The following is a 13,785-nucleotide window of genomic DNA, read 5'->3' as shown; positions in this document are numbered from 1 at the left end:
ACCCTGATTAAAATACCAACAGCGTATCTCACAGAATTAGAGAAAACAATCCCAAAATTCATTTGGAACCAGAAGAGACCTAGAATAGCAAAAGCAGTTCTGGGCAACAAAGGCAAGGCCAAGAGACATCACAATCCCTGACTTGAAATTATACCACAAACCTACTGTGATAAAAAAACAAACAAACAAACAAACAAACAAACAAAAAGCATGGGACCGGAAAAAAAAACAAAAACAAAAACAAAAACCCAAGGATCAGTGGAACAGATTAGAAGATGCAGAAAGAACTCCAGATATACTCAACCACCTCATCTTTGACCAAAAAGCCAAACACCTTCCCTGGAAGAAAGACAGTCTCTTTAATAAATGGTACTTGAATAACTGGCTTTCCACATACCAAAGTTTAAAACTAGACCCAAATCTTTCACCATTGACTAAACTAAAATCAAAATGGACCAAAGATGTAAATATTAAAATAAAAACACATAATCTGCTGGAAGATAAAATACATAGAACTCTTGAAGACATCGGTGTAGGCAAAACTATGAACAAAACCCCAACTGTACAGGAAATGTTACAAAGAATCAACAACTGGGCTCTCTTTTTAAAGATGAGTGCAGCAAAAAATCCCCCCCAAACCCAAACAACAACAACAACAACAACAAAAAACCACCAACAGAATGAAGAGGCAACCCATAGTGTGGGATTTTTTTTTTTTCTTTTGCCAGCTGTTCCTCAGACAAAGGATTCATTTCTAGAATATATAAATAACTCAGAAAAACCCAGACCCCTCCAAATTTAAAGATCCAATCCAAAAATGGGCATCTGAAATGAACAGATACCTCTCAGAGGAAGAAGTAGAAATGGAAAATAAATATATGAAAAACGTTCAAATGGTCATTTGAGAGATGTAAACAACACTGAGATTCCATCTCTCTCCAGAAAGAATGGCTATTATCAAGAAAACAACTAATAACAAATGCTGGAGGGGCTGTGGGGAAAAAAAGAACCTCTCTCCACTCTTGGTGGGAGTGTAGACTTGTGCAACCACTGTGGAAATCAGTGTGAAGATTCTCAAAACACTAAAACTACAGGCTCCATTCAACTCAGCTATTCCCTTTCTTGTTGCCTTTCTGAAAGAACTAACAGCTTCATACCACAGCAATATATGCACACCCACATTTACAGCGGCACAGTTGGTAATGATTAAATCTTGGAAACAACCCAAATATCCATCAACCAATGAATGCATAAGGAAGGTTTTTTTATATATAATGGAGTAATAGGAAAGTTTGAGACATGTTTAACTAAATGGGTGCTCCTTGAGACCATACTCGAACACACGTGTAAATATCAAATGATTTCTCTGGTGTGAGAAGCTAAAAGTATAAGTAGGGACCAAAACGTACAACAGACATTGGAAAATGGGAAGAAAATGTTCAAATGAGATGGGGAACAAAGTTGGGGGAGGGGGAAAGGAAAGAGGGGTCAAGAAAAAGAAAAGAATAGAAGAAAAAATGGATGGAAACAAAGCTTTTATACTAAGATGGGGTGGGGGAAAAAGAAGCAAGATATATCATATACAGTTACAAATTTCCTATGTTGGACATTATCACTACATATATCTAAAATGTACCAATAACAGAGAGAGAGAGAGAGAGAGAGAGAGAGGATAAAAACACCTCAGGGCCTGGATTGGTCTCTTTTATCAGATCTGGAAAACTATCATCCAGTATTTCTTTAAATATTACCTCTGTTTCATCATCTTTCTGTACTCTTTATGTATTCTGAATAAATATATTTTAGAGCTTTTCATCATATACTCTCTTTTGTGTCCCTTACCTTTTTAAAATTAAAAAATAATCTTTCTTTCAGGGTACTAGTTCTTTAGTTAAGTCTCAGATACTCTTATTCTTTTAGGTTTTTATTTCAGTTCTAATTTTCATTTCTATAAATTTCTCTTTTTCCTTTCAAATCTATCACTTTTTTCTATTTCTTCCATATATGTTTTTTCCTTTTTTGGTACGAATTATGTCTGGAAAATTTTATTTTTCTGCACATGTGATCCAAAGGCTTACAGACCATCTTTCTTTTTAAAAAATTTTTCCTCCACATATTTTCAAGGTGATATTTCATTGTCATAAACATGCTAGATTACTTCATTTTCAAGGTTTTGTAGTGTTTTTCCTATTAGACATTATTCTTCAAGGTTTTCTGTTATAGTGTCAAATTTTCTGGGGTTTTTGTTATTTTTCACTGTGTTCTGGTAATCAAACTTAAAAAATAATGCCTATGGGCCGGGTGTGGTGGCGCATGCCTGTAATCCCAGCACTCGGGAGGCTTGAAGCAGGAGGATCGCTGTGAGTTCGAGGCCAGCCTGAGCTACATAGTGAGTTCCAGGTCAGTCTCAACTACATAGTGAGACCCTGTCTCAAAAAAAAAAAAAATGCCTATGGGCTGAGTTGGTGGCAAAGGCCTGTAATTTCAGCACTCTAGGAGGTGGAGCAAAGAGGGATCCCAAGTTCAAGCCAAATGTGCTCAAAACGGGGGGTGCTGGGTTCAATCCTCAGTACTGTGGGGTCCAGGTGGGAAGGGGGATGAAAGAAAAGAAAAGAAAAGTAAAGAAAAAATGTGTTTGAGTAAGATTATTGCTATCTCTGAGATTCTGTATCACTCAAGAGAAACAAACCGGTTTTAGTCATTTAATTTCGGGGAATTTGTTCTGAGAAACTATCCTTAGATACAAACAGTCACAAAGCTATCCAAAGCTATGCTGTTTAGCATAGAAAAAATTTAATAGCATCTATGTCTAATGACAGAAATGGTTAAATACTTTATATGAAAAATCACATTGCTATAAAAATAATGTAACCTATAGTGTAGAAAATACAATTTTATAATTAAGTTAAAAAGAGAAAAATTGCATGTAAGATACAATTATAAGCACGTTAAAATATATAAATGAGCAAGGAAAAAGTCTAGGACAGTGCTACCTGATAGAACATTTGAAGACAATAAGAATGTTCTGTAGCTGTCCTACAGTATGGCAGCCATGGGCCACACAAGTGTATGTAGGACTTGAGTTGTGCTAAGATGACTGAGGAATTATATTTTATACTCTACTTCATTTTAATTTAAAAATTTTAAATTTAAATAGTCATATGGAATATTGCTACCATAGTGTTCAAGTCTAGAATATATTGCATTATTAATGTTTTGACGAAAGTGGTTTGGATATTTGGTAATTACTCCCCTTCTTTTTTCTTTTCTTTTTTTTTTGGTATCGGGGATTGAACTCAGGTCCTTGTGCTTGCAAGGCGGGCCACCAAACCACTAAGCTAAATCCCCGGACCCTTTTTAATTTTCTAAGGGTTCCAAATGTTCTCTAATGTGTAGCTCTCATATCTGAAGACAAAAGACTTTATTGGAAATATCTAGAAGACATTTTTTCAAAGCCTAATACAAACTGAAATGCCAACTAGTTAAAGGTGCCATATAGACACATTTCATGAAAGCTTTTATAATTTCAGATGAAACTGATTTTTGTAAAAGAGAAAATAAAAAATTACAAGTGAGTTACCTTTCCGCATGCTTTCATAGAATCACAACAAACAGTGGACATGTTACTCTGTATTAGTTGGAAATAAAATGGTTCCTCGTCAGCTGGCTTTTTTTCTGGAATATCCACAGAAAGTTGATAAGAAATAGTACTGAAATTCTTTGAATCTAATAGGAAAAAGATCACAAAAATGTATTAAGTTTTCTAAGACCGTTCTTCTAAAATAAAATTTAAACCCCACATAGATTTATTAGACATTTTTTTTAAAGAAAGAAAAAAATGAAGGCCTTCATTAAGTTAGTGAGGAACTACTTTTGTTTAAAAATAAGAATATTCTTTTATTTAAAAAGAAAAACAGCAATTTTTATTAAGTAGAATCTTTCGGCCCTTTGTTTTTTTTGTTGTTGTTGTTGTTTTATTTTTTTGGTACGGGGGATTGAATTCGGGTTCTTGAGCTTGCAAGGCAGGCCACCGAACCACTGAGCTAAATCCCCGGCCCTTGACCCTTTGTTTACATAGCCAGAAACAGTTGAATATCAAGAAATGTTATGCAATATTAAGGATTTAGTTATAAAAATGTCTTCCTTTCTGAATAGCTCTGAGTGGTAGAGAAAGAGCCTGATGCTCAGAAGGATTAGCTCATACAGAATCACATAACCTAGAAGGAAGCATATAAATCCAGGACTCGTCCTTCTAAAATCAAGGGTCAACATCCATATCAATATGATAGCTCTATTGGGCAGTGGGTGGACACAGCCCATATGTGGAGAAAGTTGTGTGCTGTTTAACAGATACTCCATACTCAAGCTTGAAAACAAAGTGTAGTATGCACTTCATAAAACAAGAGGCAGTAAACCTGAAAGCTCCCTGCTGCTGTCTGTAAGTGCTCTGTAGATTTGCTGATTTACTTTAATGTAATGACACTGAGATGCAGACTGAGATGCCAAGAGTCAAACGGCTGAAACACCTGATTTTTTTTTTGAGCCATTTTGATTGATGCAGGTTTTATGTTACTTAAAAATAAAATATTTCAATACATTACTTTCAAATACACTAATTTTATCTTTTGGTCAAACACCTGCTCTTTTTTATGTTTTACAGCTGGTTTATAACATTAGTGTCAATAAACTCACCTTCTGTAGGTAAACTGATCTGTTCATTTCGCACCACAGTGGAATGTTTGGCAATTTGTCGCTCCTGTTTTCTATAAAATCATAAACATCATGCAGAAGTCTGAAATGTGGTTGAAGCTCAAACAGTATGCAACAATGCTCATTTCAACTGCTCAAATGCTACTCCTTTATTGTTATCTGTTATTGCTTGTGAAACCAACCTTTTAATCAAGGGATGTGTGTGGCTATCAATGCTATTCAATGGATAAATTTCCCCAAAATAGGAATCCTGAATTGCCCCAATAATTTGGGTTTAGCAGATTCCACTTTAATTCAAGGAGTTTACTACATTTTCTAGGAACTTTTGAATCTCATGACACCCATCAGAAATTGTAATAGGCTTGCATGTTTGCTTTGGCCAATTTTCCTCTCTTTACAGGGGACACAACTTCACAATTATCCAACTTAAGGGACATAAGCAAACCCTATCTCAAACAACAACAACAAAAAGAAATTCCCCCACACAATATAGAGGATCGAATCCAGGCACTTCACACCGACCAAGAACCCTAACCCCTTTGCATTTAAAAAATTTTAAGACAGGATCTCCCTAAATCACTAAGTTGCCCAGGCTGGGCTTGGACTAGTGATTCTTCTGCCTCAGCCTCCCAGAGGGTCAGGATGAAAGGCATGTGCTACCACACCTGGCTAACAAAGTTCGTTTTATGAAAAGCTCTCCAATTAAGTTGGTCTATCTGAATTTCAATATCTAGGGCTTAATGTTACCTCCGCAGGGCTTTTTCTTTTGCCTTCATTCTATCAACTTCAGTGCCATGGGCTTCGTGAGGCTTAATACTAATTAATTCGGGTTTAGAGCTTTTGATTTTTTGTTTTTCTTCGTAGATATAGTCAATCAGATTTTGAAATCGAGGACAACAGGAAGTCTGAAAAAACAAAGAAGTCATTTTCATCTCATCAGCCCTAGATGAAGATGATTAGAGGGGACCAAAAAAAAAACAAAACAGCTAATGGGGTTGGTATAACAGTCTACTGTAACTTTTTTTTCTGTCTGTGGCTTTATTAAGTTGTAATTCACATACTATATGATTTGCTCATTTAAAAAGTATAACTCAAATGTTTGTAATTGGTTTTTAGTATATTCAGAGTTATGTAACTGTCACCACAATCAATTTTAGCTGTAGCCCATTAGCGGTCACCTCCGCTCCATCTGGCCTCCGGAAACCATTAGTCTGGTCTTGTTTCTCTCCATTTGCCTATTCTTTACAGTTCATATAAATGGAACCAGGTGCATGTGGTACTTTATAATTGGCTTCTTTCACTTAGCATCATGTTTTCGGGGTTCATCTATGTGTAGCACATTTGAAGAATTCTTTTCCGGCTGAATATATCTCAATGGATATACCTCATTTTATTCATTTTTCAGCTGATGGACAATTGGTTTGTTTTACCACTTTTTGTCTATTAAGACTCATGCACTCTGAATATTTGTGTACAAGTTTTTGTGTGGGCATATGTTGTCCATTTTCTTTTCTTTATTTTTTTGGTCCTGGGGATCAATTTCAGGACCTTGCACTTGCAAGGCAGGCGGTGGGACCACTGAGCTAAACCCCTGGCCCTGTTGTCCATTTTCACGGGTATAAACTTGGTAATGGAATCACTGGGTCATGTGGTAACTGTATGCTTAACATTTCAAGGAACTGCAAGACTGTGTTCCAAAGCAGCTTACCATTTTCTACTCCCGCTCAGCAGTACACATGGGTTGTAATTTCTCTACATCCTTGCCAACACTTGTTATTATCAGGACCATGCTAGTGACTGGGGAGTGGCTTGCTATTGTGGCTGTGAGTTGCACTTCCTTGTTTTAAAAAATGGCAGTTTAGGGGAAAAAAGCAGGGGTAAATACTACAAATGTTTAAAAAAATAACACTCTTTCCTCAGCCAACCTGTTTTGGAACTTACACATGCTTTTGATTCAGAGTGAATGAAATCCACACTAGAAAGAAATGCCTGGAGATTGCTTCCACAAAATTCACATGTGGGTGATAGCTCCTCCTCTTCATCCTTGAGGGAGAGAGAGAGAGAGAGAGAGATGAAGTTCATAGAGAGGCCCAGCATCTCTGAGAGCAGCAGGAGCAAGGGCCTGAACAGAGCCAATGAAGTGAGGTGGGGTGGGAAAACGTATCTGAGATCTCCAGGGAGACCTCAAGGGCTCCCAGAATATTTGGAGAATTTTCAAGGTGCCGAGATCTGGTACCCGAAGCATCTAGCCAGCAAGATCTGTCTGTTTTAGTAGGTGACATTGCTTCTACTCAAGGGTGGGTGGGGGCTGGGAAGCGTGGGGTGCATTTTGAGGACCACTGTCTGCCATCCTTCACTGGAGCACAACTGGGCCCCCTAGGAGCTGTGCAAGTCTTTGGCATAAGAAGAAATTTGCAGAAATGACTGCTGACACTGGGGAGCAGGATGTAACTACATGCAAGGGTCTCAAGTGTTTGAATACCATTAACTCTTTCAATAAGTGCTAGGTTGGAAAAAGTCTTGACACTACTCTGTATCCCACCATGAGTAACTGTCAACTTTCAAAACTGAAAGAAATTCTCTCCTCATGTTGGAGCTCTGAATCCTATCTGTGCTATTAGGGTAACTCAGGAGCTGAGGGGAAGCAAACAGGGGAGATAGAGTTACTATATTTCCCCCAAAATAAGACCAGGTCTTATATACATTTTTACTTCAACAGACACAATAGGACTTATTTTCAGGGGCTGACTTATGTTTTTCATGTACAACAATGTACAAAAATTTACATTTATTCACATACAGTCTGGAATATTATCATGACTCGCTAAACCCCGAATTCTGTCCTGAATTTCTTAGGACTCCATTTCCTATAGAACAGTTGGCCCTCACTTGGGTACCTTTCCTCATTGCTAAGACAAAATACCTGACATGAAAAGTTGAAGGAGGACAGGGTCGTTTGGCTCACAGCTTGTAGAGGTTTCAGTCCATAGTCAGCTGGCTCCAAGGGGAGCCTGGCAGAAGGGAATCACAGAGGAGAAATAGTGCACAGCAAGCAGGCAGGTGAGAGCACATTAGTGCCCTTTCTGTCCCTTATATTTTATGCAGGCTACCCGCCCTAGGGCAGGTGTAGCACTCACACCCTTCATCCTAGCCAGAACTGTGCCAAACCAATCAGTGGACTGATTTAGTGATCACACAGCCTTGATCCCAGCACCACACACTCTAGATCCAGCCGCCTCAAGCTTCCTCACATGACTGCATTAGGCTTTGGGGAGGGCGGGAGATCTAGATACAAGCCATACAGTCTCCAATCTCTCATGTCCAGTAACAGAACTCTTCTAAAATGAGCCCTTCTTGTCCGTGTAGCCTGCTCGACACACGACATACTGAATTATGAAGATTCATGTTAGATACAACCACTTGCACTTGTTAATCTAGTATGACTGAGGTCTTAGAAAATAAGGACATCTGGACCCAGAGAATCAGAGAAAAGACAGCGACAACTGAAGTGGAGACTGGAGTCAAGCAGCTATGAACCAAAGAATACCTAGACGTTCACCCACCACCAAAGCTGCTAGGATTCTCCCCTATAGTGTTGGTCTTACCCAAATCTTGATCTCAAACTTCTATCCTCCAACAAAGAACAGTAAATTTCTTTCATTTTAAACCATTTGGCATCCTTGGGAATAAACACAGTCATCCTAACGCCTATTCTAAGTTCATGAGGACTTTGACTTTTGATTTGAGACAGGGTCTTGCTATGCAGTCCAGACTGGCCTTGAACTTACTACGTAACCCAGGCTGGCCTTAAACTCAGCTATCTTCCTGCTTCAGCCTCCCAAGTGCTGGGATTACAGGTGTGTGCCATTACAGTTGGCAACACTTTGCCTTTTAAAAAATATGTTCACGATTTTCACTTTCTGGTATTTTATGTCGTTTCACAATAAAAATAAAAATATGAGTTGAAATCACCTTGAAGTTAATGTCTAAATTGGCTTGCTCTTGTCTGTATGCCAGAATGGGGGGTGGCCCAACACTGGGTAGTGTTCTTAGGGAAGGCTCAAACAGCATTATGAAGTCTTCTTTAAACTGAGTTTTAAAAAAAGAAAAAGAGAAAGAAAACAAGTGTTAAATAAGCCTTTTCCCCATGAGAAAAATGTGCTAATTTGGCATGATAAACATTTCTTACCTCCAACTCACATAAAATGCTTAGTTTGGTCTCTTCTGGATTAATTACCCATTTTTCTGAAGAGAAAGGATACATTTAGAAGGAAAGTTAAAAATCTTGTACAATGTATTCCATTCTTTTTCTAGGTTGGAGACCCCCTCCCCATCCTCCTAGCCTGTCACACACCCACACACACACACACACAACCAACACACGTACACACACTCATATGCACACAGTTTAAACACCCTGAACCCTTCATTTTCACCACCTTCTACTCCACAAGAATTTTCTTTTGCCAGCAAAACGGCTGACACCAACCATCCATTTACCTCTTAGCTTAGAAGCCAGACATTCAGATTTAGCTTCCTTGACTGAAGAGAATATTTTCTTCCCTTTAAAAAAAAAGTGTATTCTTATCATCAATCCTGACAAAGTAAACTGAACATAAAATAAAGTCTGTCTCTTGGAATATTATGTTTATCTTTTAAGGGTTTTTTTTTTTGTCTTTTTCCAAACAATATGTGTCAACAATAAGTACCAAAGACCTACGTATTACGTTTACCTATTCCTTTCTAGCCCTATAAGACTACATGGGCGAATATTTCATTTATAATCATGCTTGGCATGCCCTCTTGTGTTCTGCTTCATTTAAATACCATCTGTTTACTTTGGGTCCCTCACCTATACAAAGTTTTTCAGGTAGGAGGGTACTGGGCCATGGGGCTTCCAGTAAAAGACAGTGAACCTCCCAAAGGCACCACTTCCAAATACCATCACATTTGTGATTAGATTTCTTAACATGACTTTTGGCAAACACAGTCAGCCTATAGCATTCCTTCCCCGGCCTCATAATCGTACCCTTCTGACACACCAAGTACTTTCACTCTATCCCAATACCCTAAGAGTCGTAACTCCTTCCAGCATCAACTCTGAAGTTCTAGATCAAAGACTTATCTACATTATCCCAATAAAATATGGGTGAGGTTCCAGGTACGATTCATATTGAGGCAAATTATGCTCTAGCTATTCACCCGTGTAATCAAACATGTACCGAGTATGACTGAAAAATATGGTATTTGGAATTTTATAAAATTATTATTATTTATTATTATTGCATTAATCCCCCTCAAAATTCCTGCTCTCGCTTTGAACGCAGTTATGCCATCGTTCTTTCTACTTTCTGATGCAGGCCTGAAGATCTTCATGGGTGATTGTCTTTAGTTGCGCTGCTGTGGCTGCTTCAGCGTCCTGAATAGATTTAAAATGTTTACCTTTCACGGTCATTTTCACTTTGGGAAGAGCCAGAAGTTGCTTGGTGCCAGACCCAGAGAATAAGGCAGATGAAGGCACACCATAATATTTTACAAGCCTGCCTTTTTGTTAGGTGGCATTGGGGAGCAGTATTCTCTGCATTGTAAAAATTAATTTTATCGGTACATTTTAGGGATACAATATAATGACATTCGATATTGGAAAATTGTACCTTTACATAATATACCTTGGTTTTCATTTTTTCCCCAGACTGTATTTTTCTTTTTTATCACATCTCGTACAGACACTCACGAAAGAGGACTTCCAGAACAGCTTGATAAAGTCGCAGTGAGAACGGGGTAAGTGCGTCTGAAGCAAGGGGCATTAGTGGCAATATGTCTTTTACTGTCATCAGTTTAAAAAATTTTAAACATTCTCTGTATATTTTGATCACATGGTAAGACAAAGAGAAGAAAGGTATTTCATCCACAGGGAGAAACAGAAGAGAGTGAGGTAACAGGTCCTAAGGAAGACTGAAACCCGTAAGGGTAAAGCACAGTCCTCTTCGGCTGCCTGTTCTGCCTTCTAGGCCCGCTGAGGAAGAGTTCTCCCTTCTCAGGCTCGCTTGGGTGCTGGCCTTTCCCCAAGGCGGTTCTCTATTAGAATGATGAAGCTGAGGTTCTAGGTGGTTCCTACCTTTGAGACAAGCCCTCATTGCCTGTGGACTCTGTAAGCTGGTGGAGACAGCACCAAGAGGATGAGGTTTGCCACCGCACTTTCCAGAGGACAGCCATCATGGCTGCACTGACCTGGGCCTGCTGTAGCTTGACCCCGGCAGCCAAGGAACAAGGCAGCAGAATGTGGAGAGAAGGGTCTTGGAATTATTCTGCTCCTCAGCCCTGTACTCAGGGCCTGTACTGGGGGGTGCAGCCCTGATGATCTCTAAACTGCCTTTTGGGTTATTCAATGGACTTGGACAGTAGGTCTTGGTCTGTGGTGAGATAACTATTTAAGCTCCCCACTTATTGTTGAATGGACAGCTTGGTGGAGATGGCCCTTCCAAACTACTCTCCTAGTCAAATTTAGCCACACACTTCTTGTTCTTTCTTGAACAAACTTTCTCATTTTTTCCAAAATGAATAGAATGAGAATTTTCACTAATTTTAAAGTTTGCCTCTTCTTTACAATTCTAAGTCATTCCTCTCTTTTCACACTGTAGAATAAGCACTCAAAAGAAGCCAAACTATACCTCTGCACTGTTTATAGATCTCTTTTTGTCTTGTTTTGTTTTTGTTTTTTGAGACAGGGTATTGCTATGTCATTCAAGCCAGTCTTGAACTCACTATGTAACCCAGACTGGCCCCAAACTTGTGGTGATCCTCCTGCCTCAGCTCCTTAGTGTTTATAGATTCCTTCCTTCCTTTCTTCCCTTCTTTTTTTACTTTCTTTCTTTTTTTGTACAGGGAATCAAACTCAGGACCTTGTGGTTATGAGGCAGGCATGGCTCCACACCTGTCCTGTTAAATCCCTAGCCCTGTTTATAGATTTCTTAAACCAAATACCCAATTTTATTCTTCACAAGTGCTACTCTCCACAGAACACCAGGACAAGAGCATAATTTAGCAAAGTTCTTTGCCACTTTATAACAAGGGGACTTTTTCTCCATTGTCCAACAACACATTCCTTATTTTTATCTTGAGACCTCATCATCTTTTCATCTGAGACCTTAATCATATTTCTATCATTTTGATCACAACCAGTTAGTCTCTAAGAAGATTGAAATTTTCTCTACAGTTCTTAGTTTACGAACCCTAACCATAATAATTATATAAAATAATAAGATGCAGTAGAGTTTCTATTTCCCAGACTGTCGAAAATTTTAAAAAGTGACAATCTCAAATATTGGGAAGGACAGGAAAAGAGTGGTCTCAACAACTCTTAGTGGAAGCATGCATTGGATCAACTTTTTAGGAAGGCAATGATCAAAATATATAACCTTTTACTCTACTATGACACTTTCTTGAAATCTATTTTAGAGAAACACTTGCAAGTATACACAAAAAGGAAGAGACACAGTGAAACATTGTGCAAGTAAAAATCTGCAAATGAGTTTCCATGTCAGTTAGAGGACCTTTAAATAAATAATTGCAGGGCTATATTACATACTATTATAAAACAATTAGTAACAAAGAGAAAATTCTGCATTCACTGACTTAGAAAAATTTCTAAAGGATAGTATTAAGTGAAAAAGCAAATGAAACAACATATTCAGTGTGACACCATTCATATAAACAAGAAGAAAAAAACGGAAAGGGCTAAACTGTCTATACTTCTAAATGAATGTAAAAAATTAGAAAAATATTTGGAAGATATATAACAGAGGGCCAGGGATTTAGCTCAGTGGCACGTGCCTGCCTTGCAAGTGCAAGGACCTGAGTTTGATTCCTGGTACCGAGAAAAAAATAAAAAGATATATAACAGAATAATGGTAACCTCTGAAATCGAAGGTAGTTGTCAAAACAAACTATTGTTTTCTGACTGTAAAAGTAAGACTGTGTTTATATATTGGTTATTCTGCTAAAAGCTTAATAATGAAGTGGGTTGTGGGGTGTGATTCTATCTCTATTCTACACGTACTTCAGTTCCTTTCTCTCAGTCGCCCTGGAATCCACACCCATCGGGTTTTCATGCTCACAATTACATGGAAGCAGACCCTGTCAGCACTACCGATGACCTCCAGATACCGCTGCAACAAGTTCTCAGTCCTTATCCTCCTGACCCCCAAAACCACTTGATCCAGTTTCCATCCTCCTTGAGACACTTTCTCGGTATCCAGCAGAGTTTATCGGATTTTCTTCTATATCAAGGGTCCTCTTCATCAGTCTCCATCTTGCGTCCACAGGTTCGCAAAAGAGTGCCCTGGGCTCGGGGACTGATATGTTAGATTGTGTCGCTCCTCTGCACAAGTCCTCCAGAGACTTCCCACTCCGATACCGGTGAGATATCTGTATCTGCGCTCATTACCTCTTTGACCTATCCTCTAGGATTCTCTTCCTTGCTTACTTCACTGCAGCATACTGGCCCCTCACTCTTTGTCCTAGAAGGAGGCACACACTGTTCCCGTTGCCTGACACTTTTCCTTCACAGGTTGTCATGGCTCATGGTCTCTCCTCAGGTTTTTGCTCAAATATCTCTGCTTCTCAGTGAAGACTTCTCCAAGGCATCCTGTGCAAGCTTACAGCCCTCCCTCCATGACATTTTCTATTTCCTCTTTTTTTTTCCTGAGTACTTACGTCATCTACTGTATTACCTACTTGCGTATTTATTTTGTGAATTATTCCTCTCACTATCAACTCCAACTCCCACATTGTCATGCAAGATCAATGAGACGGGATTGCATTGTTCTGTTCACTGTTAGTTCACTAGAACAGAGGTTAGATAGGTACTTTGCATGATAGGTGCCTAAAAGCATTTGATGAATAAATGAGGTACTGTAAAACTTGAACATAAAAGTTGAAAGGCAAAGCTATTTGTAATGATTACTTTTGAGGAATATATGGGGATATGTGAAAATTTTAGTTTTTACATTATCGTGTTTTTACTAATGGTTTGAAGTTTTTAGAACCAGGTACACGTCACTTCTATAATAAAGA

The 13,785-nt window shown here is 38.6% G+C and overlaps 1 protein-coding gene and 1 long non-coding RNA gene across 2 annotated transcripts in view; one reads left to right on the top strand and one right to left on the bottom strand.

The window, feature by feature from the left end:
- The window catches only part of Erich6 (glutamate rich 6), a 31,000-nt gene that overhangs the window by 12,478 nt on the left and 4,737 nt on the right, over nucleotides 1-13,785 (bottom strand). Inside the window, exons 4-10 of the mRNA XM_010625302.3 lie at nucleotides 9,211-9,273; nucleotides 8,900-8,955; nucleotides 8,683-8,799; nucleotides 6,652-6,753; nucleotides 5,458-5,615; nucleotides 4,693-4,763; nucleotides 3,581-3,726 (exon numbers count right to left, since the gene is read on the bottom strand). Of these exons, the coding sequence (XP_010623604.1) occupies nucleotides 3,581-3,726; nucleotides 4,693-4,763; nucleotides 5,458-5,615; nucleotides 6,652-6,753; nucleotides 8,683-8,799; nucleotides 8,900-8,955; nucleotides 9,211-9,273 (713 nt within the window). The remainder of the gene's footprint in view (nucleotides 1-3,580; nucleotides 3,727-4,692; nucleotides 4,764-5,457; nucleotides 5,616-6,651; nucleotides 6,754-8,682; nucleotides 8,800-8,899; nucleotides 8,956-9,210; nucleotides 9,274-13,785) is intronic.
- Nucleotides 5,579-13,614, top strand: LOC104863045. Its single transcript, XR_780476.2, has 3 exons — nucleotides 5,579-5,704; nucleotides 10,403-10,491; nucleotides 13,035-13,614. It is a non-coding gene; the product is annotated as an uncharacterized LOC104863045 (long non-coding RNA).

This window comes from Fukomys damarensis, unplaced genomic scaffold, assembly GCF_012274545.1.
Source record: "Fukomys damarensis isolate Sample0158 unplaced genomic scaffold, DMR_v1.0_HiC HiC_scaffold_37, whole genome shotgun sequence".
In the NCBI taxonomy this organism is placed as follows: Eukaryota; Metazoa; Chordata; class Mammalia; order Rodentia; family Bathyergidae; genus Fukomys; species Fukomys damarensis.
The sequence above is the reverse complement of the archived record's forward strand: the minus strand, read 5'-3'. Positions and strand labels throughout refer to the sequence as shown.